Consider the following 22,054-nt stretch of genomic DNA (forward strand, 5'->3'; position numbering starts at 1 on the left):
GTAATTCACATTTAGGGCCATATTCACAAGGAGCTATCACCAAATTATTGGCACTTTATCGCAGCCAAAGTTGTGATAAATGTACCTCCCCATTCAGAAACCGGTGCTAACATCCCACAGCACCAGTTTTCCGGTGATAGCAGCTGCAATAAACATCACCACAGAAGACCCCCGCAACTATCGCTAATGAGATGCAGAGTAGGCCTTCCTGTGCCAAAAGACGCGGCCACACCACTTCTCATCATTCTCAACGACCAGATAGATCGGGGGAAAAAACACAAAACAGGCGATAAGGCGCGTTAGCACCATGAAATGTACACCTGTTCTGACGTGATGTTAAGTTGGACGGCAGTGAGCACCACAAAAGGGAGAACAGACCAGGTCCACATCACATCGGAAGTGCAACAGATGTCAGGGAGCCACTCATCATGCGGCCCGGACACCCAAGAGTGCCACAACACCCACTGACACCACCCCCAGACCACCCCTCCCTGCCCCCCCACAAAGACATGCCACATCAGCTACACAAAAACATGTACAAAATATTCTGCATGATGTCGCACAATCACAACAGTTGAAATGCATGTGTCGTCACAGAAATGAGCATCACACATTCACTTCCGAAGCAACAAACAAAACTTTATTAAAATGAACACCAATATAATATGAATACATATGGCGGCTCCCCGTGGGACAGTCCGTAAGACACAGCCTGTAAGACAAAAAACATGATGAGGAGGTGTGTCCTCCGCACATCAAAGGACAGAGAGAGAGCAAAGGGGAGAGAGAAGACGAGATGGGGAGAGAGAGAAGAAGAGAGGGGGAGAGAGAGAGAAGACGAGAGGGGGAGAGAGAGAAGAAAAGAGGGGGAGAGAGAGAAGAAGAGAGGGAGAGAAAGAGAGAGAGAGAGAGAAAGAGAGAGAGCTGCCCCTGTGCACCCAAGCCACACTGCTCACCTGCTGCCACCAGTGTGTCTCCAACCACGTGCTGATAGGTATAGCAGTACACCAGGACACAAATCTGAGTCAGAGCGATCATCTGAAACAGAGTCCAGATACATGACTGGCATAGTGCACACAATTGCACAAGACAACATCGCCTGCCCGCCCATGCTCACACAGACAGAGGCACCACAGCCCCTCCCACTGCTCATCGGAGCATTCACACCCAGGCCACACTGCTCACCTTCTGCCACCGGCATGCAGACAGGAGGTCCCACCACGTGCCACTGCAAGCCACATGCCCGGGGCCTTTGGACATGGCACACTCCACAACATGCTGCCCCACTGCGCAGGCCACCAGGTTTCACATTTGATGTTGGGTCTTGATTACGCCATGGCAGAGGACAGACCAGAGCACAGGGCATCATCGCAGGCTGCACACCCGCTCAGCCCCATAGGCGCCACTAACTCTGTGAACCCGGATGCAACGCCACGTGGCGGTAGGCCCGCACTGCCCGTTGGCTCTGGCCTACGCTGCAGTCCAGCAGGGCACACTAAACCTGAGTTGCCAAACCCACTGGAACGGGTCAATTGCAGGGTGCCCACCCACTCAGCAGCTTACGGTGCCACTGATTCAGTGCACCCAAAATCCCTGTCCTGTGGTGGGGTGCCTGTGCCTGCTGCAATGCGCCGGGTGCGACTAAACCTGTGTAACCCTAGTCAGCGCACCGTGGTGGTAGAGCAATGCCATACGCAGGCCTGGGTTGCCACTACCCTGTGCGCAATAAAAGTATTGTGCCCTTCATGATTGGGAACTGTGGCGTCCATCATCCAGTCCCCACAGGCAGTGGAGAACGTGACGTCGTCGGCCCCTAATGTCGGCGGAGTCACATGGCCTGTGACGCCTCTACCGGATGGGTGTGGAGTGCGTGCAAACCTGCCCTCAGGGAGTGGCTGTGACATGCTGACAACTAGACCAGTGACCTGCACACCACCAGGGAGTTCACCTATGACGGGTAGCAATGAAGGCACCCCCTTTGAGCGTAAGCAGAGTGATTTGGGCTGATGTACGCAGGACAAGCGTAGGGCTGGTAACAATGACACGTGGGCTATGGGCGTGGTTCAGTCCATGTCCGGACAAGGAAGGGAGTGATGCGTGTATCCCTGTTGTAGTGTCCACGGGACCCGGTACACATACTGCAACGTAGCACCCTCTGACTGGCTTCGCACAGAATGAGCATCATTGACGCAAGGGAAATCAGGGTCCCTACATCCATCCACACATGCATACATGACTGATGAAAGACATGACACAGCAGTGCGTCAATGGATGTTTATTGCACATCCAGTGCATTAATGCAGCTGGAGTGGTCCAGGGCAATGCCTAGCCCACTACACAATATGGGCCCGTGCAGGGCCAGCCAGAGTCCTTCAGGGGATGAGAAGTACTGCTGAAAGGAAGGGTACAGTCCGCAGCCTGGTCACCTTGTCATTGGTCATCAATCTGGAAGTGGCAGTCCATGTCGCTGTCAAAGGTGAGTACATTGGAGTTTATTATGGGTCAGTGTGAGGTCACGAGGCCATGTGCGGGACCAAGCAGGAACAGGCCAGGTGGCAATAACGAATGCTAGTGCCTGGTCCTTCTGACCACAGTCGCATGGGAGGCCTGACACACCAGGGGTCTGAGTGATTCCGGCTGCCGCACTGGGAGGCACTGACACACCAGGAGGTGGGGATATGGATGGTGTGGGGGCAGCAGCATTCATCAGCACCATGCCTTGTGGCAGCAATGCCATGGTGGAGGTCAGTATGGCATGATAGATCCCAGCCCCATTTCGATGATGTGCAGCGGTGGCTGCCATCTTTTCCGCTTGCATCCGCACCATGTCCTCCATGAGCCTCCATATGTGTGCCTGCTCATGGCTGACATCGCTGGAGCCACTCTGAGTAGACAGCTGTTCTTTTCTCCGCATCATGACTCCAGCGATATCAGTCAGGGCTCGTTGGAGACCGTGGGGCAGACATAGACATCCCAGTTTGGCAGTTATGATGCTGAAGCCTACCCGGACCTGCTCAGCCGTCTCCATCTGGCACTCCAGTACACAGCATTGGAAGGCCATGTGTCGTTCCTGGAGGTCTTCGGAGGGTGCCAGGGCTGTGGGTGCCGCCTGCTGGGTGGTTAGGGTGGTAGGTGGGGTCTCATCGATGTAGCTGGGCTGCCCTGATCCTGGAGGTGAGTGGCAGATAAGGTTAATGATGTCTTGGATGGTTTGGGTGTCGATGCTGGCGTTGTCCTCTTCATCATCCGTGAAGAGTGGCTGTGACTGCTCTGCAGGAGGTGTTGACAGTCCCCCTGTGATGTGAAGGAGAGATGGTGTATTACAATGTGTCCACATGGTACAGCTTGACATTCAGGCAGCATGGCTTTGTACATTGTGACAGTCTGTTGATCTGGAAGATGACCCAGAGTCACCTCCTACTTAACCAGGAGAAGAGCGCGGACGCACGCAGCGTTGGCCAAAGGCAAGCCCGTCTGCACCCGTCCGCGCCTGACCACCGCCAGACGCCAGGATCCCTGTATCATTTCCCTCATTTCTTAGCAATCCATGTTCCTTGGAACACCTCTTTGACTCAGACGCAACATGGTACATTTCAAATACTCAAGTAAAGAAATACAGAACTTAAACATCTCCTTAATAGAATTTATGGATGCCATGGCAGCAGAAATATGTAGGATCTCAGAAATCTTGTGCTCAGTCCAACCCATGAGCCCGAATGAGACCAGTACATCTCCATGTTTAAATCAGCTTAGTGCTCCTAGGCAACTCAGTCCCATCTACTTTAATGCCTGCTTCATCCCTAAACATTCACTAGAGATATGGAGCCTTCTAGACTCAGCAGCTCCCAACATCTGTTTTGTTACTGAGACCTGGCTACATGAGAGTGCCTCCCCGATGTGCACATTACCTTCCCTTTGCAGTACAAAGCAATCCGAATTGATGGGAAAGAGATGTGTCTATAGCCATACAGAAATCGGCATCTTTAAGATCAATGGCTCCTCCAATGGCTCCTGGAGAGGGGCTTTAATCTAACAACCCCCAGGGGAAAAAGGAGATTTTACTGACAAATTGTTAGAGATCGTTGCGCTGCATGTACTAGCCTCAGACAATTTTCTCCTAATTGGAGATTTTCATTTCATTCATTTGATAACTTTATTTCGGTCAAAGACCATAAAAGTGCAGATAAAATGCATACAGAGCACAAATCATTAAGACAATAAATAATGGACAGATCAATTTTGCATATAAAAAAAGATTAAACTCAGCAGTTATCAAGGACCAAAAGGTATAAAATTCATAGTTAATCAAATATATCATACAAAGGCTTTCCTTCTGCGCCACATACCAAACAAGAAACGGGATACAGTGAAAACTATCGGGGAATGGGTATCATAAGTTAGAACCCGACATGCCTGTGTACAATTTCTAAACCCAAGGTTCCTACATAACGGGGTTAGCCAACACTTCCTTATCATTGCATACGCAGGGCAAAAAAACATTACATGAGGGACATCTTCACATTTATAGTTACATGCCTGACAGACCTCGTTATCTGGATTTGGCCATTTACAAGCAAATGCCCTAAGCGGAAGGCTTCCATGTCTTAGCTGAGTATATAATTTCCTCGCAAGTGGAGCTTGAATTACATCTAAGAATTCCTCTAATTGAGAGTCCATTTCTACTAGGAGGAACTCTACTGATAGCCTACCCAAGGTTGTTGAGCTCTGGGGGGCTAGTGAGTTCTGCCACCTCAACTGAGTTTGTAAATCCGATTTTGATATCCCCGGGCAACACAGCTCGGGGGTCTCCCAGAGCTCTGGCAGACCAATCTGTATGCAAAGAGCCCTGATATGAAGCAGCCATGGGATATTTTTACATTTGAGAAGAGCCCAAACCTCCGAGAATTCCTCTCTATAAGGGGCCAGTTCAGGAACTGAACACAGCCTCTTCCAATAGAGCATGGGCCGTGCAGCTACCAATTCTTGAATTGACTCCAGCCCCAAAACCAATCGTAGAGGGAGGAGTGGCGTACTTTGTGGTAATCCCACCAAGTTCCTCATAAAATTGTGCTCCACCCTCAGAAGATTGGATACATTTTTATGACCCCATAGTTCAGCACAATAGGTTGTGGCCATTCTAGCTTGGAGTCGATATATTTCAAGGACCGGAGTTGCCGGCTTAAAGTTGGATGCTCTATGGAATTTACTTATACCCCCAGTTACTTGGGATAGTTTGAGAGCTGATTTAGAGATTTGGAAGCCCCAATCAAAGTTCTCTGTCAGGGTAATGCCCAGGTATACGAAGGTCTTGACCCTCTCGAGGGAGGTGCCATTAAGCTTAGGGTTTGGGCGGGTCTGTTTCGGTGGATTAAAAATCATAAACTTGGTCTTGTCCAAGTTTATCTCCAATCCACGATTGAGACCCTTTGGAAAAGTTCTTGCTGCCACGGGGACGCTTTGCTGCTCTAACCTGCCTGTCTGTGGAACCCAGCTCCTCGCCGCTCCCGCTTCGTGGGAGCCGCTTCGTGGCTGGACCCACCAACGCTGTTTGCCGCCTGTTTCCAGCGCTTGGTTTCCGCGCCTGCAGTGAGTAAAAACACTTGTGGTATAGAGAGGCTGCAGGGGAGGAGCGCGGAAGGGACTCACTGTTCCAGGAGTCCCTGCGTGACCAAGCAACATCCGGTCAGCGCCCCTCTGCGTGCCCCGCCCACAACCGCTTTCCCCAATAAAAATCAACGAGGGCCCGTCTTGCGGGACGCAAGCGGGATGCCGGGCGAAGCCCGGGCAAAGGGCGGGCCGTCTGTGGCCGTCCGGGGCCAGCAGGGACCGGGACGGGCCACCCCCCTAATAACTCAGGTAAAACAGAGATTTGTTCCGTTGGGCTAACAGCACTGATTACTTTGTATTACGTTCCTTATGTCTGCATACTCCCAAATGGCTACCCGTTCAGGTAGATGCACAAGACGAGGGGGAAATTCTACGATAGGGACCATGGACAATTTCATAACCTGTGCCGTTTCTGTTGTAGAAAAGGAAATCATCCTAGCAGAACGCAGACTATCACAGGAATATCTGGCACATAAGCGCTCTTCTCTAGGAACACTTGTGCAGGCTAAATCACCAACGAACATTATTCCACCAGAACCCCTAACTTCTGTAACCCCTAGCCACATGCAACCCTGTGTCGTCGATCTGAGACCAGATAGTGGCCTTCTTGAAATTATTCCAGATTCAGTATCCACCAACAGAACCTTAGGTAATGCTGATATAAAAAACTGCCCCGCTGCCACAGTAGCTGACCCACTGGCTTTGCCTAAAATACTAGTACATGACATTCCAGCAGGACAAGCTTCACTGTCCCCCCCCGCCGAAAACAAGTAGGGTCGCAGTAAAAAGGAAGAGACTGGTTACCCCACGTAAAGCCTATAGACTAAAGACTCTCAAGAGAATCCGAAGGAACTATATGACTGGGGGAGTGTACTGCAAATCTCTAGACACTGATTCCACGAACATTGGGATAGAAGCAAGCGAACAACAAGAGGGCGATTTAATAAATGCTTTAGCTCGTCCAGTGCTGGATACTGAACTAGCAAATTGCCCCAAAGACCCACCAGCAGCCAACGCCCTGATCGAACAGATCCAATTTCTTATGACATCTTTGTTGCTACCGGTAACTGAAAGACTGAAAGGGCTATCGGAGCGCTTGGACAAATTCGAGCAAACTTCATTGGATACATTTTTTGCCCTAAAATCACTGGTAAAACTTCACTCTAAGATTGGAGCAGATACCACAAGGGTGGAACTTAGCCCAACACTTTCTAAATCATCGCAACAAACTCGACCACCTAGGAAAGACAAGGTGACAGACCGAAATAGGACTAATGCTGTACTGGGAGGACCACAGGTGGAGCCCCCCAAGGTGCAGCCAACTAATGGAGGAATACAATTGGCCGTTCCCCCAAAACCTGCGCCACGCAAAGCAAAACAGGTAGCCAATACTACCACTCCTCAAACCTCGGCGCCACCAAAGCCCGTGGATGGGACAGGAAACCATAGTTTGCACAACCAATTGTGGTCCGATAACAATGTTCAAGCAGCTGACTGCAATATAGGCAAACCAGTGCAGAAAAAGGTTCCAAATGCAGACCTTCCACCGGGGTGCCAACCATACGTGGTAGTGCTTACTTGCGTCCCTCCTTTGAAACCCAATAAAAGGGAGTCCTATGATGAATTAAAAAACAAGACCTTATATTGGCTGAGAGAAAATAGACCTCTGCCATACACTGTCAATTGCCAGGTCATCCAAGTTCGAAGAATTAGTTGGTTGGGCACTAGGCCGAAAGATATAGCAGGGGATTGCATCTTGGTTAATTTTAAAGATCCCTCTGCAGCACACCTCGTGTACGGTCAAAATCAGCGAAGAGGCAACCTAGGCATTGGAACTTGTGACCTTAGTTATTTTTATCCAATGCAATGGATTCAAGGTAATAGAGATCCATCTCAGTCAGGTTTGACGAACAACAGACTCTAATTTTTTGATACCCCGACTCCTGTTGGCAGAATGTATCCACATAACATGGACATGGACAAAAACTGGTCATGGCGGGGTCATTGACAAGTAAAAAAGTGTGGATCCTATGGAACTTTTTCCCCCACGTTTAGTGAGAACCTACAGGATTCATGTGTAAGATCAAGCTCAAGTATTTGTGTAATGCCCTCTGTAACTGTTCCAGGCAAAACTACACAGGCTGTAATTCTGTCCGTTAGTACCTCTGTTGACCATCAAGGGAGGGAAACAGTGGTTACTTGTACTGCACAGGACCAAGACATGTCATTAACGGCCCCAAGATTTGTATGTGGTAGCGGGCTTTTGGAGGTCCCGAATGAGGGGGTTTCACCAAACATATGTAATAATTGCCCCAGTAACCCAGTACAATGTAACCTAAAACGAGATATAAAATTCCTGTCATGGAATATTGCAGCGTTGTCAAGAAACCTCTGCGACAGGAACTGGAGTTCTTTCTTGGAGGAGCATGATATCATACTCCTACAGGAAACATGGGCAATCAATACGGTACATAGACTTGGTTATAAAGCATTTCATTGTGGGACGATTGCATCTGTAAGAGGTAGACCCTCAGGGGGTTTGTTAATTTGGATAAGAATATCCCTGAATGTTATTGTATCGCCTTTGTACCTAGTTTCAAACGACTTGCTTGGGGTTAAGATAACCACGAAAGATATGGGTGATGTCTACCTGATAAATATTTACAATAGACCAAACCCCCAAAATAAAGAGTCAACGATTGTAGAACAACTAAGCTCGTATTTGTGTAATCTGGAGCCAGATGCTAAAATAATTATGGGCGGAGATTTTAACTGCCAACTCGAGCCTGTGTTGGGGCTTGAAAATTTATTAGAAAATGAAGACAGGGCTCATGACATCCCTTCCCTAGACAGCGTAAAATCAGTAAAAAGCTCAGTGGCAGCTATGCAGATCTTCGAACTGACTGCATCCAACGATCTAGGGGCATGCAACGGGCGATTAGATCCAGATAAATCAGCTAATTATACATATAGCAAGGGGACATCTAAATCATTGATTGATTTTATGTTGATTTTATGTTGATCACAACCAACTTATGGCATCTTATGGCATCTGTTGCTGGCCTTCAAGGTCGTGAACAGACCAGAATGCGACCACTTTCCCTTACAATTGGGGTTGCTACCTGAACCATTCTTATCATCTGATGGCTAGACTGAATCTAACAGGGAGGTGGGAGAGGTCGGTGTTTCTAACAACTGGAGAGCTATAAAATGGCCACATATCCTAGAAAAAAAAGACACGCTTGTGGGTATTTACAATACCTTCTCAGACATTATCCCTTTATATGACAACCTGAGTTTGGGATCTCATGAAGTTCTCAAAATGCATTATCACTTAGTAGAGTCATTAATTCCCCTTCTGAGTAAAACATGTAGTAATAATAAAGATAACGTAAGACGGCAATTGGAACTAGAGACACCATGATATAACAAACAGTGTCGTCTAGCTAAAAGTAACCTAATCAATGCCGTAAAATCCAAGGATCAGATGAGGGTAAGAGAGTGTAGACACGAATATAAAAGACTCTTGTGTAGTGCAAAAAAGGAATGGGACGATTCGATCTGGAAAGATTTTTAAATGCTGCTAGAAAGCATGACCAATGTACCTTTTGGAGCTTGATAGCAAATAATAAAACGGGTAGCTCCAACAGGGATTTCTTCCTGGATGAAAAAATTTGGTATGATCACTTTGTAAAACTATATGATTTGGTAGGGGTGCCCCCAGACCAAAACTATCTTGGATACTTCCCCCGGTGTACTAATCCAGTTAAATTTAGCACTGAAGAGACTCTGTGTGCAATAAAGGCAATCAAGGCGGGCAAGGCACCAGGCCCGGATAAACTACCTGGGGACTTATTCACCCACAATATTGAAGTATGGTGCCCCTAAATAAACTTCCTGTGCAACTCCATTCTGTTGGGAACTCCGATCCCCGAATCATGGAAGGGGGCGGAAATAGTTACCATCTACAAAAAAGGGGTCCGCTATAATCCAGGTAATTACAGACCAATTAGTTTAATTGATATTTTACAAAAAATCTTTGCCAGGCATATTTTAAATCAACTTTTAGACTGGATAGAGGAATCTAAAATCCTCTCAAAATATCAAGCAGGATTTAGAATTAAAACAAGCACTGTGGACCAGGTGTACAGGTTTATGTGTATTTGCTGGAAATATGTCCAAATAAAGAAGTGTAGTATATATCTAGCATTTATGGATTTACGCTCAGCGTTTGATCTTGTCCCTCGTACCCTATTATGGGATACCTTAAGGAATATGGGTGTCCCGGATGAATTGCTGGCTAATCTTATAAAGCTTCATACGGACAATTTTGCAAAAGTAAGGTGGGGAAGAAATGGCGAACTCACTCAAGCCATACCAGTAAAAAGGGGGGTACGACAAGGGTGTGTGCTGGCCCGACCCTTTTCTCTTTATTTGTAAATGATATCCCCCCCTACCTGGCACAATGTAACCATGATTCTCCTAAACTGTGCAATGAGGCAATTACAGCATTGCTATTTGCGGACGACACCATTTTAATATCACAAACACCTAAAGGCTTGCAAAATTTAATAAATTAATTCAATAGTTATTGCGAGCTAAAGGGGTTAGAAATCAATTCATCTAAAACTAAGTACATGGCCATTAATCCACCTAAAACTTTTAAGAAGAATTTGGCCCTAAATTACACCAAATTAGAGTACTTGGAATTTTTTGACTACCTGGGAATCAGGCTTGACAGTAAAATGTCTTGGTTAAAACAACTAGAAAAAAGTAGGCTGACACTCAAACACAACTCTCTCCCTATCTTAAAAATCCATGGAGGGAGTACTTCAAAAGCCATAACTCCTGCGATTGAAGTGTTTAAAGCCAAAGCGCAATCTGCTGCCCTGTATGGGGCCAAGATTTGGGGGCCTTATTCAAATAAAACATTTGACATTGATGAAAACGCGTTCTGTAGGCGCCTACTAAGATTACCAGTAAGAACGCCTTTAGTGCCTGTTTATCTAGACATTAGCTTAAAGCGTACAGATCATTTGTGTTGGTTGAGGCCACTGCTTTATTGGGTAAGATTATGGTCTACCCCGGAACTCGCTGACTACAGAGCTGGTTTGATGGAAATTATGGAACTGGACATTTTTTATTCAATCAAGTGGCTGAGACATATATCCACTTGGCTCACAAAAATATGACTTTCGCACTTCTGGAAAAACCCAATCAATTCAATCACCTCGGAAACTAATTGTAAAGAACAAGTAAAATCTGCTTACTGGCACTACATGATAAATAATGTATATGAACGTGCCACTGGCTCTTTAACACACAAGTTTTTGCAATTTAAGGACACCCCCATATTTGAATAATTTATGGATGAAGTTGAACCACCTTTGGCTAAAACCGTATATCTACAATATAGATATGGGGTTTTACAGATAAACGCAAACATTTGCCGGTGGGGAAGCTCCAAAGGGAATGACCCTTATTGCAAATTGTGTGAATTGAAACAAAAAGAAGACGAGGCCCATATCCTCTTCTTTTGTCCATTATACAAATCACAACGTATGAAATGGATTAAACCCCTCTGTAAAAATTTGGGCATACGTTCGTATAAAGAAGCAGAAAGGTTACTTAGATCTTCTACCACTCGGTTGATAACGTTTGGAGTCAGTAGGTACCTCCATAGTGTCTGCTTGATTAGGAAGAAATGTGGACTGAAAATATAGAACATAAGCGTTTTAATTGCTGGCATTTTTAACTATTTAAATATTGTACATAGCTGTTTTTTAATATCCGGTCTTGTAATTAAATGGAAGTAATTCCGATTGTATGTTTATAAATAGTGAAATAGTAATGTATCCCCACATAAACTGTGAATAATCAGTGATGCTGTCCCGGGACTCGACCTATGCACATATTGTATCTTTTCTTTTTGGTAAAAAATGTTATTTGCTTTTAAATGATGACTACGAATGTATTGTTAAAATGTAAACTGCTTTTTAAAAATTATGATTATGAATGTATTTTCTATGTATTGGCTTTATGACAAATTGTCGAATAAAAGCTTTACAAACGACCCCATAGTTCAGCACGATAGGTTGTGGCCATTCTAGCTTGGAGTCGATATATTTCAAGGACCGGAGTTGCCGGCTTAAAGTTGGATGCTCTATGGAATTTACTTATACCCCCAGTTACTTGGGATAGTTTGAGAGCTGATTTAGAGATTTGGAAGCCCCAATCAAAGTTCTCTGTCAGGGTAATGACCAGGTATACGAAGGTCTTGACCCTCTCGAGGGAGGTGCCATTAAGCTTAGGGTTTGGGCGGGTCTGTTTCGGTGGATTAAAAATCATAAACTTGGTCTTGTCCAAGTTTATCTCCAATCCACGAGAAACACAGAATGATGCAAAACCGTCCACAATTCGCTGAATGCCCGATGATGTTTTGGATAACAACAAGGTGTCATCCGCAAACATCAGAGCGGGCACTCTCCCAGTGGCCAACCTAGGGGCGTCATTGTCTATTACACCAGTTAAGTGATCAATAAGACCATTGATGTACAGACAGAATAATGTTGGTGCCAGAATGCACCCCTGGCGAACTCCCTTCGAAACCGGAAAACGTCCTGACAGGTCTCCGTGCCTCCCGGACCTTACTTTGGCATAATTGCCAGTGTGTAGTCTGGTCAGAATAGACAACAAGTAGGGCGGGAGACCCAGGTCTGCGAGGACCTTCCACAGCTTTGCCCTGGGAACAAGGTTGAAAGCGGCTCGCAGGTCAACAAAGACAAGGTAGAGGCTGCCACCCTCTACACTAGCCGTTTCCCAAAATAAAACCTGCAACCAGAATATTTGGTCCAGTGTCGAGATACCCGCCTTAAATCCGGCCTGGAGTGTGGTCAGTATTGCATTTTCCTCCATCCACCACTGGATCCTGTCCAAGATGATCCTGCCCATTAGTTTTTGTGTTGTGTCTATAAGACTAATGGGCCTATAGTTTGAGGGTGTTAACGGGCATCCTTTCTTAAAGAACGGAACAATCTCAGCTCCAAGCCAGGTATCTGGTGGGTCAGTCCCCACTAGAATCTCATTAAATAGGACTACCAAATATGGTGCCCATATTTTCGGTTGGGAGCGAAATATATCCCCAGGCAGTTTGTCCAGGCCAGGGGCCTTATTGGGAGGTAGCCTTGCTATTGCTGACTCAACCTCCTTCAGAGTGATAGCCTCATGACAATCGTGGGGGGACAGATCCCCGCCACCCAGTGACTCCCACCGCCGCTGGTCGCCCAGGATCCCCACCAATCGGTGCTCATGGGGGAAGCCAACATCTATTTTGTTAATGAGACCTGGCTACATGAGAGTGCCTCCCCCATGTGCACATTGCCTTCCCTTTGCAGTACAAAGCAATCCGAATTGATAGGAAAGAGATGTGTCTATAGCCATACAGAAATAGACATCCTTAAGATCAATGGCTCCTCCCATGGCTCCTGGAGAGGTGCTTTAATCTATCGACCCCCAGGGACACAAGAAGATTTTACTGACAAATTGTTAGAGATTGTTGCGCCGCATGTACTAGCCTCAGACAATTTCCTCCTAATTGGAGATTTTAATTATCATGCAGAAATGCTATCTAACTCTGACACCGAGAAATTGATTTCTAATATGAACACCCTCGGGCTTGCCTAGCTGGTCGTAGGTCCCACACATTGCGCAGGTCATACCTTAGACCTTCTCTTTACTAATTCATCCCGAATAACGGTGGAGCCCCCAACTCCGTTATTATGGACAGATCACTACTTACTGAAATTTGCTATATCTATAACTGTGTCTAAAACTAACTTAGAAAGTGAACTCATATTGCGTGGGCCATGGCGTAAAATCACTTTGCCCCTTTATTTAAAGCACTTTTGCTCAGACCATATAGGCCCAGAAGGCAGTGTAAACCAAGCGGCACAACATCTTGATAATGCTATTCTGACTGCATTAGATAATATTGCCCGTCTCAGTAACGTCAAGATTAAGACCAGAACAGCCCCATGGTTTACTGATCAACTAAGAATTACAAAATTCTCATATAGAACCGCGAGAGAAAGTGGCGCAAAAGTAATGATCTGGCTGACCGCAAAACATACAAGAAACTGCATCATGGCTACATGAATGATATAAAACTGGCAAAGAAATTTCCTTACAGACCGGATAAATAAGGCAGAAAACTCCTCTAAAGAACTCTACCAAATCTTGTAGAAATGTACAACTCTCAGCAATCAGCCATCAATACCTACCTCTCAAGACTGGACTGATGCTCTATCTAAATTCTTTGACGAAAAAATCACAGCTATTCACTATTCTCTTATATCTCAACACAATAGCACCTATCCTGAAGATCTGCCCAGCCCACCACTCGATCCCCCTCATATCCTGAATGAATTTGTAAAATGTGACTGCAAGTCAGTCCCTTCTGTCATGCAGAAGATAAAGTCAGGCTCCCCCAACGACCCTGTCCCTCCCAAATTTTTCTTCATTATTGCTCCGGTATTTTTGGAGAGACTAACCGGCCTATTTAATAAGTCACTTTCGGAGGCGGACTTTCCTACAACATGGAAAGCAGCCAGAGTAAGACCGATTTTAAAGAAACCAACGGCCGATCCCAACATTCTCCTAAATTACCGTCCTATCTCACTACTCCCCTATTTCAGGAAGATGCTGGAATCTTTTGTTATTCAACAGCTTGTGGACCATCTCGATAGCCATGGACTCTTAGATCTCTCACAGTCTGGTTTCAGGATGGCGCACAGTACGGCACAGTACTGGTCGAGGTCACTGATAACATCAGACTGGCCTTAGACAAACATCAGTCAGTCATCCTCGTCCTGCTCGATCTGTCCGCAGCCTTTGACACCATCTCCCATAGCATTTTAAAACAGCGACTTTGGGAGATAGGTGTCAGAGGTAATGCCCTTAAATGGTTCAACAGCTACCTATCTGACCGTGTAACAACTGTTCAGATAGGAAACAGAATTGCATGTGAGAGACCGGTTGAGAGGGGAGTACCCCAGGGCTCTAATATGAGGCCAACACTTTTTAATCTGTACATGACACCATTGGCTAAGGCAGAACTTTCCAAACTGTGTGTCCCGACACAGTACTGTGTCCCCTGCAAATGGTGGGTTTGTGGCAGGATGACACCAGTATTAAGGGCACTTAGCACATAACTGCTGCTAATTAAGAGGCATTCCTTTGAAAGAGTGTCTCGGAGTCCCCCACAGCACCGCAGACTTTGAGACACTCTGCTCTATGGGGGCCGGGCGATTCACAACAAAGCCTCATTAACAAGTAAATGGTCTTTTCAAGTACTAGGGTGCAGCTGTGTGTGTGCCCGGGAAGCTGGGGTGAGGTGACAGAGGGTGACAGACAGAGGGTGACAGACAGGGAGAGATCGAGGGAGCCAGAGGGAGGACGACAGAGAGAGAGGGAGACAGAGAGAGGGAGCCAGAGAGAGGGAGACCGATGGAAGGAGACAGAGGGACGGAGACAAAGGGAAGTAGACAGAGGGAGACAGAGAGGGAGACAGAGGGAGACAGACAGAGGGAGTGAGACAGATAGAGGGAAACAGATAGAGGGAGACAGAGGGAGGGAGACAGAGAGAGAGGGAAACCGAGGGAAACAGAGTTGGGGAGACAGAGGGAAACAGAGTTGGGGAGACAGAAGGAGACAGTCAGAGGAAGACAGAGGGAGAGGGAGACAGAGGGAGAGAGAGATAGGAGAGGGAGGGAGACAGAGGGATGGAAACAGAGGGAGACAGAGAGCGGGAGACAGCGAGCGGGAGACAGAGGGTGACAGACAGAGGGATACAAACAGAGGGAGGGAGACAGAGGGAGACAGACAGAGGGAGAGGGAGGGAGGTAGACAGACAGAGGGAGAGAGAGGGAGGGAGACAGGGGGAGAGAGAGAGAGAGAGAGAGAGAGAGAGAGAGAGAGAGAGAGAGAGAGAGAGAGAGAGAGAGAGAGAGAGAGAGAGAGAGAGAGAGAGAGAGAGAGAGAGAGAGAGAGAGAGAGAGAGAGAGAGAGAGGCGGTTCGGGCTCGCTCGCTCGCTCACTACGCTCACTCTCTACATTGCCTTACTGTGTCCCAAAATGATATATCTCCAAAAAGTGTGTCACCAACATGAAAATATTAGAAAGCTGTGGGCTAAGGTGATCAGAGACTACGGCTTTGATGTCATATCCTACGCTGATGACACTCAGATCCTGATCACCTTAGGCCCGGACCCAAATGAAACCAAGCAGCATTTTAAAAATTGTATAATTCTTGTTGATAAGTGGATGAGGGCAAACCATCTCCGACTTAATGGTTGCAAGTCTGAGATCATGCTCTTTGGCAAGGTGGTGGAATATTAGGCACATGATTGGTGGCCATCCAATCTAGGTCTTTGCCCAACCCCTAAGGAAAGCAGAACGCTCAAATCCAGTAATGAGACATTGCTTACTCCCCTTAGAATCCATACTGCCAGGAATGGGGGCCAAGCTTTTTCCTTTCTTGCTCCATCATCATGGAACAAAATGGGAGGCTTGAGGATTGTGGGATGTGAGAATGAGCTGTGGCGGCTGAGTGTGAAGATCGGGATGTTTGTTTTGGGCGTGGGATGGGATATCAGATCGGAGGGGAGAGGATGGTTTGTACGTGGATGTTTGATTCTGAGAGATGTTTTTGATTGGCATTTGAGCGAGAGTCGGGGAGGGGGTATTCACGTGTTAGGATTATTTTTCGAGTCAGGCAAAGTGCATTGTGGGGTTTTGAGTATTTGGATTGTTTTTTAATTATATTAGGTGGTTGGGCAGTGATTGAGGTCACCTGGGTGTAAGCACGGGTTATATAATGGTTTGTGAGTGAGGTTGATTGTGAGAGCTGTTTGGGAGAGTGAATGAGGAGGATATCTGTTGAAACAAGAGTACGGGCTTGTGACTAGATTGTTGAAAGTAAGTACAGATTCGAGTGTTGATTATCTCACTTAGGGTAAGGTTGGGAATAACTGTGGGAGGGCACTACTCTGTTGGTTACAGCAGGGGTGAGCACATTATTTTGGTAGCATTTTATTAAGGGGGCGGGTTAGAAAGATTTTGTTGATATTGTGTCTTTGTAAATAGTATTTTGTAATTTGTAATTCTGCGCAATTGGTATCGCTGTTTTTGTTGTATTTTCCAGAAACCCCTGACGAAGAGCCTTCCGGCTCGAAATGCATTGGGTAGTACTAACATGGCCTACGTTGGTGTTTATTTAATCACGTGTTGGTGTTAAAAAACCTGGAATAGAAAGCAGCCGCATTTGAAAATGTGTAATAAACATCTTTAAGGAATTTCGTTGTCCCCGTGGCATTGGCATGAAAAAGAAGGATTAAAATGATGAATATAAAGTCAAGTTTGGAGAAAAGTTGGTTGAAGGTGATGGATTGAAATACTGCAGTGAGCCAGCCTGGTACGTCCGTAACGTGCCCTCAAGTTTTCATTTTGAAAGAGTGACTAGAGACGGGTCACTAGGAATGTCACGCACGCAAGTCAAAATATGCATAAACATGTGATTTAATCTTAAGGGTAGGAGTTCACTCGGACTCAAATACTTTTTGGAAACTAAGCCATCACTTGTTCACTTTTAGTCAGAGCCTTCTGCAAGCGCCATGAGACTCATTGGAAGTGATATGTGCACAATACAAATGTCCCTGACTTGACTTGACTTGATTTTGGGTGTGCACTGTGCTGTACTTGATTGGGCATCTGTTCCATTGTGCCCATCTCCACCCGTCCCCCCAGTTCCTGGTAGTCACTAACCCTTTTGCGTTTGTGTTGTGTCCTGTCGGGCAGTGTCGGGTCCCCCGACTCCGGCCACAGAGTCCCCACTGATGACTGTGGACACCAGCTCCTCCATGTCATCCAGCTGTGGCGCTGGGCCCCCACCTCCAGTCAGTGTTGCTGCCTTCTGGTTGGCTGAGAGTTTGTCCTTGGTCTTTCGCTTGATGTCATGCCATTGCTTTTTGATCTCGTCCATTGTCCTCTTGTGCTCTCCTACGGGACTCACCTTGTCGATGATGTCCTGCCATATTGCAGTTTTGGTGCCCAGTGACGTTGGAGGTTACAAAGAGTTGTTGATGGTGTTCCATCACCTCCGTGACTATAATCCTGTTCGCCTGCGGACTGAACTTCATCTTCCTTATCTTCTTGTCCTTGCCCTTCCCTTTCCCCGAGGTCCCAGGCTTGTCATCTGGGGTGCTTATGGGATTGAGCTCCTCTTCTGCGCATGCTCTGGCTGCATCCATGGTGCTTGGGTTTTGGTCAGTTTGTGTTGAGCTTTTGTTTCGGCTTTTATGGTGTTTTTTAACTCCTGCCAGGTGTGTGTTGCAGGCCTGGCACTGCGTATGGCTATTTTACTAATGGCGCTTTGCCTCATCGCAGGTTTTTTGGTGTTGTGGTTTGTGTTTTTATCTCCATCGAGGTGGTTTTAGCGTGATCATTGTCCGCGGTTTCGGCAGACTGTCGTCTGGTACCGCCTGGTTGTGAATCCCACGTTGTCACTGGGTTATTTTCCCGCGATGGGCTGCGATATTGTAAGTTGCGTTACGCAACTCATATGGTAGTTATCACACGTTCTTGTGAATATACCCCTTAGTTTCTGGAAATGCATTATAAGAAGGGGAGTGTGATGCCCCCAAAACTGTAAACTGTCAAGCACCCAGTCAAGCTGTACAAGGAAGAGAAGCTTTGCTAGACTTCTACCTGTAACCAGGACTGGTCCCTTAAGCCTACCAGTTTCCTTGCTGGGTAAGGAGACATCACCTAGTCAAGAGCACCTGCCCCTGGAACATGCAGTACCAGTGCCTGTCTGCTTTACAACACCAGTGTGCCTTGTGAGGAAGAGGAGAGCACTTGGATGGAGCAAGGTTCAGTGGGGGATCTTGGCGAGTGAATCCCTGTAGCAATGTTTGAAAAAACAACTCCTGCACCGATCGGGCTGTTGCATGTGTTCATTCCCAGTCAGCGACCCCATATGCCAATGGCGGGGCCACTGTGAAGTTAGCTGTGTTTGCACCGATCGGGCCATAGCCTATGTGCGTAGTGAAGCTGGTGACTTCGCATGTCAGAGGGAGCCACTGAGAATAGAACAATACTGCTGTGCCGATCAGGCTGTTGCCCGTGTGTGTGCGGAGTAAGCTTGGTGACCCCTTATGCCAGAGGGCACCACTCTGAGGAACAAGGGATGTTGCCCGGTTCAGTTGTTGTAAAGAGGAGATGATGCTGTGTGGACCTGTGCACGCCTGAGATTCAAATGAGGATCGGAACCCAAGTGATCATCCCCCCACCTGCAAGGAGGTTCATGGGTACTCATTGTCAGATTTGTGCTACTCACAGTCAGCTACCTCTGCATTCACCAAGATGTCTGAGAGTGAAACCCTCCTGGAAACTCTGTTAGTACAACCCCTGCATGAGCAGGTAAGACTGATCATGGGTTGGAACACCGTCGGGACTTGTTCTGCCATATAGCACTTTAGGCACACTTTTGATTTTTGGGAAAAGTCAGAGTGGGACTACTGAGACTCGGTCTACTAGTGCGATTTAAACTGAATGTCACCTATAGTGAATGGGGTGTAACCACCACAAGTAGTGAGAAGAAAGCATGAGTCAGGGTTCTGCCTATCGAACATTAAAGCCCCAACCTCAGGGGACTTTGTGTATTGTTTGGGTATGTCATATTGTACTGCGTGGTTGTGTTTAAATTAACCCCGGGTGGGTAACTCCGCCCTGCCAGAGAAGTGTCCTGAGTTTTGCCTACTCCGCGTTCCATTGCGAGCGTAGAGCTTAGGCAAAAATCCGACTCCATGGCGGAGCGGAGTTTGCCAACCTCTCCAACTTTCCAAAGTAATTATAATGTTTAAAAAAGGTCACTTACCTGCGGTGGCTGCCTCCTCCTCACCATGGCCATTCTGATTTCTCGTCTTCACCGTCCTTCTTTTTAGATAACCCCTAAGTTATGTATCTTGCACGTCTAAGGCATACAACGTTGGGGTTATCTAAGAAGAAGGACGGCGAGGACGAGGAAGGAGAGCTGCCATGGTGAGGAGGAGGCATCCATGGGAGGTAAGTGCCTTTTATTAAACATTATATTTACTTTGGGAGGGGGAGGGATTGAAGCAGAGTTCCACTGAGTTGTTTTCCAACTCAGTGGAACTCCACGTAGAGGCACTATGCCTGTTCCGACCGGGATTAATATAAATACTCCTTTTTCATAAAAGAGAGTATTTGACTGGACAATCATTTATTGCTGCTATATTTTGAGCTGTGAGTCTGTGTTCACCTTCCTGTGTCTACTTCCTTCCCACTCCCCAAGAAGCTTTGGACTGCTAAACGTATGTTACTACTGAGAGTCAAGTACTAAAAGGGTCCTTGGCCAAGCTGCTCAGGACCCATAGTAATTCGGGCCCAGGACATCAGGAGGAAAATGTCTCAACACCCACAGTTGGGCCCAGTAGCTTCTTCTTGCCCCGTGGCCCACTGAAGGTCTATTTCACTTTGTGTAATAACTGCTGGCAACATACCCCAAGTCGCTATTTCAAGTGTGTCCGAGCCAGTAATGATCAGGTCCGAAAACATTGAACTCGATAATCCTAGGCCCGGAGACACCAGGCCAGTCAAAGTTGTTGTAGGACAGAGGCTGTGGGCTTAAGAAATCCTGGCCCCTGCCCACCGCCTACTCCAGTCTAGGGGAAGCAGAAAATGCTATTCCAGAAATACACTAGCATACCTGAAACTCTGTTTTAAATATTATTATTGTTATTAGTATTAAAATCATTATTGGTATTATTATATGACCTTAGAATTTCTCTACCAATGTTTTCATAATAGAGTACTAAATTCAAACGTCTAATTTCTAGAACCTAAACCTTTAATTTTGCCATACCATTTGTTAACATTTTATTTAAAATACTTCACTAGTGCAACGGGGCAACGCTACACTGTACAACCATGAATGAAAGGCACAACACAATTATTAGTATCAATATTTACATAATAATAATAATAGTCACTTTGATTATACTGTGACTTCACAATTTCACTATCACTTGCTTTTTGCTCAATTTTTGTTCAGAAATCACTCTCTCTTCCACCTATGTTCTCTTAAGTGCTCTATCTCTCTTTCTCTTATTTTTCTCTTGCTTCCTCTTCGTATCAGCATCTCCTCTATTGCTTTCTTTACATATTTCATGCCTACTTTCCGACACTTTTTGTATATAATCTGTTTTCTGTTCTGCAATCTGTTGCCCTTCTTCCTTCTCAAACTTCATCCTTCTAATTGCAGATTTTTTTTTTAGATCGTTTCTGTAATCGCACCTTTGATATGTATGCCTGCTGGGGAGATGGTCTCCTCAACAGCACTGTACAGGTCCCGTGCCCAGAGTACCTTCCCTGGAATGATCTTGGTAAGTTTCTTTTCTGCTTTTCTGCTATCTGTATCCTTTTCAATAAACCAACTTTCATCATATACACTTTCATCTGAAAAAGTCTAACTCTGAACACCAACACCCAAACTTTCACCTTGAGGACTCAGCTTTAGCACTGCTATCCGGCCCCCCTCATCATGCCATTACTTCCTTTAATTTTCCAGCACAATGATGCTACCTAATCTAAGTTGTCATTGAAATAGTACGGCTATTAGATTTTTATTACAATATATGTATCAAGCTGGAGGGGCGCAATGCTTGTGGGGCCAAACAGCATTAAACTGGGTGAACACTGAGGCCCAGGAGACCGCAGGGCCAACACCGCTGCAGAGGCTCCGCCCCCTTTTCACCGGGGATTCAAAAACTGCTTGCGCCTCCCGCTTCGGGGAAACGCTTCGCCCGCTTGGAAGGGCGCAATGCTTGTGGGGCCAAACAGCATTAAACTGGTTGAACACTGAGGCCCAAGAGACCGCAGGGCCAACACCGCTGCAGAGGCTCTGCCCCCTTTTCACCGGGGATTCAAAAACTGCTCGCGCCTCCCGCTTCGCGGAGACGATTTGCCCGATGGGAAGGGCGCAACGCTTGTGGGGCCAAACAGCATTAAACTGGTTGAACACTGAGGCCCAGGAGACCGCAGGGCCAACACCGCTGCAGAGGCTCCACCCCCATATCATCACTTCCTTTTAGGTAACAACCTTCTCCCGCCTCGCGGGACGTGCGCGGGTGGCGCCAGGCTGAGCCCGGGCAGAGGGCGGGCCATCTGTGGCCATCTTTGGCCATCAGGGGCCAGCAGAGGTCGGGTCGGGCCACCCCCCCCCCTGGCTGCAGGATGGGGAAGCGCAAACTAACATCCAGAGAAGGGGAAGGTAAGAAGGCCAAGGTGCCCCGCAAATCAGAGACCATTATTTCCTATTTAACTTCTGCAGTGGGGGCACTTAATGACCAAATTGCCAACGTAGAGAAGG

General features: G+C 46.7%; 1 protein-coding gene across 1 annotated transcript in view; it reads left to right on the forward strand.

Annotated features, from left to right (window-relative positions):
* The window catches only part of LOC147692327 (gastric inhibitory polypeptide receptor-like), a 1,656,621-nt gene that overhangs the window by 130,012 nt on the left and 1,504,555 nt on the right, over positions 1-22,054 (forward strand). Inside the window, exon 3 of the mRNA XM_086939521.1 lies at positions 20,961-21,068. Within this exon, the coding sequence (XP_086795647.1) occupies positions 20,961-21,068 (108 nt within the window). The remainder of the gene's footprint in view (positions 1-20,960; positions 21,069-22,054) is intronic.

This window comes from Lissotriton vulgaris, chromosome 9 (assembly GCF_964263255.1).
Source record: "Lissotriton vulgaris chromosome 9, aLisVul1.2, whole genome shotgun sequence".
Classification (NCBI taxonomy): Eukaryota; Metazoa; Chordata; class Amphibia; order Caudata; family Salamandridae; genus Lissotriton; species Lissotriton vulgaris.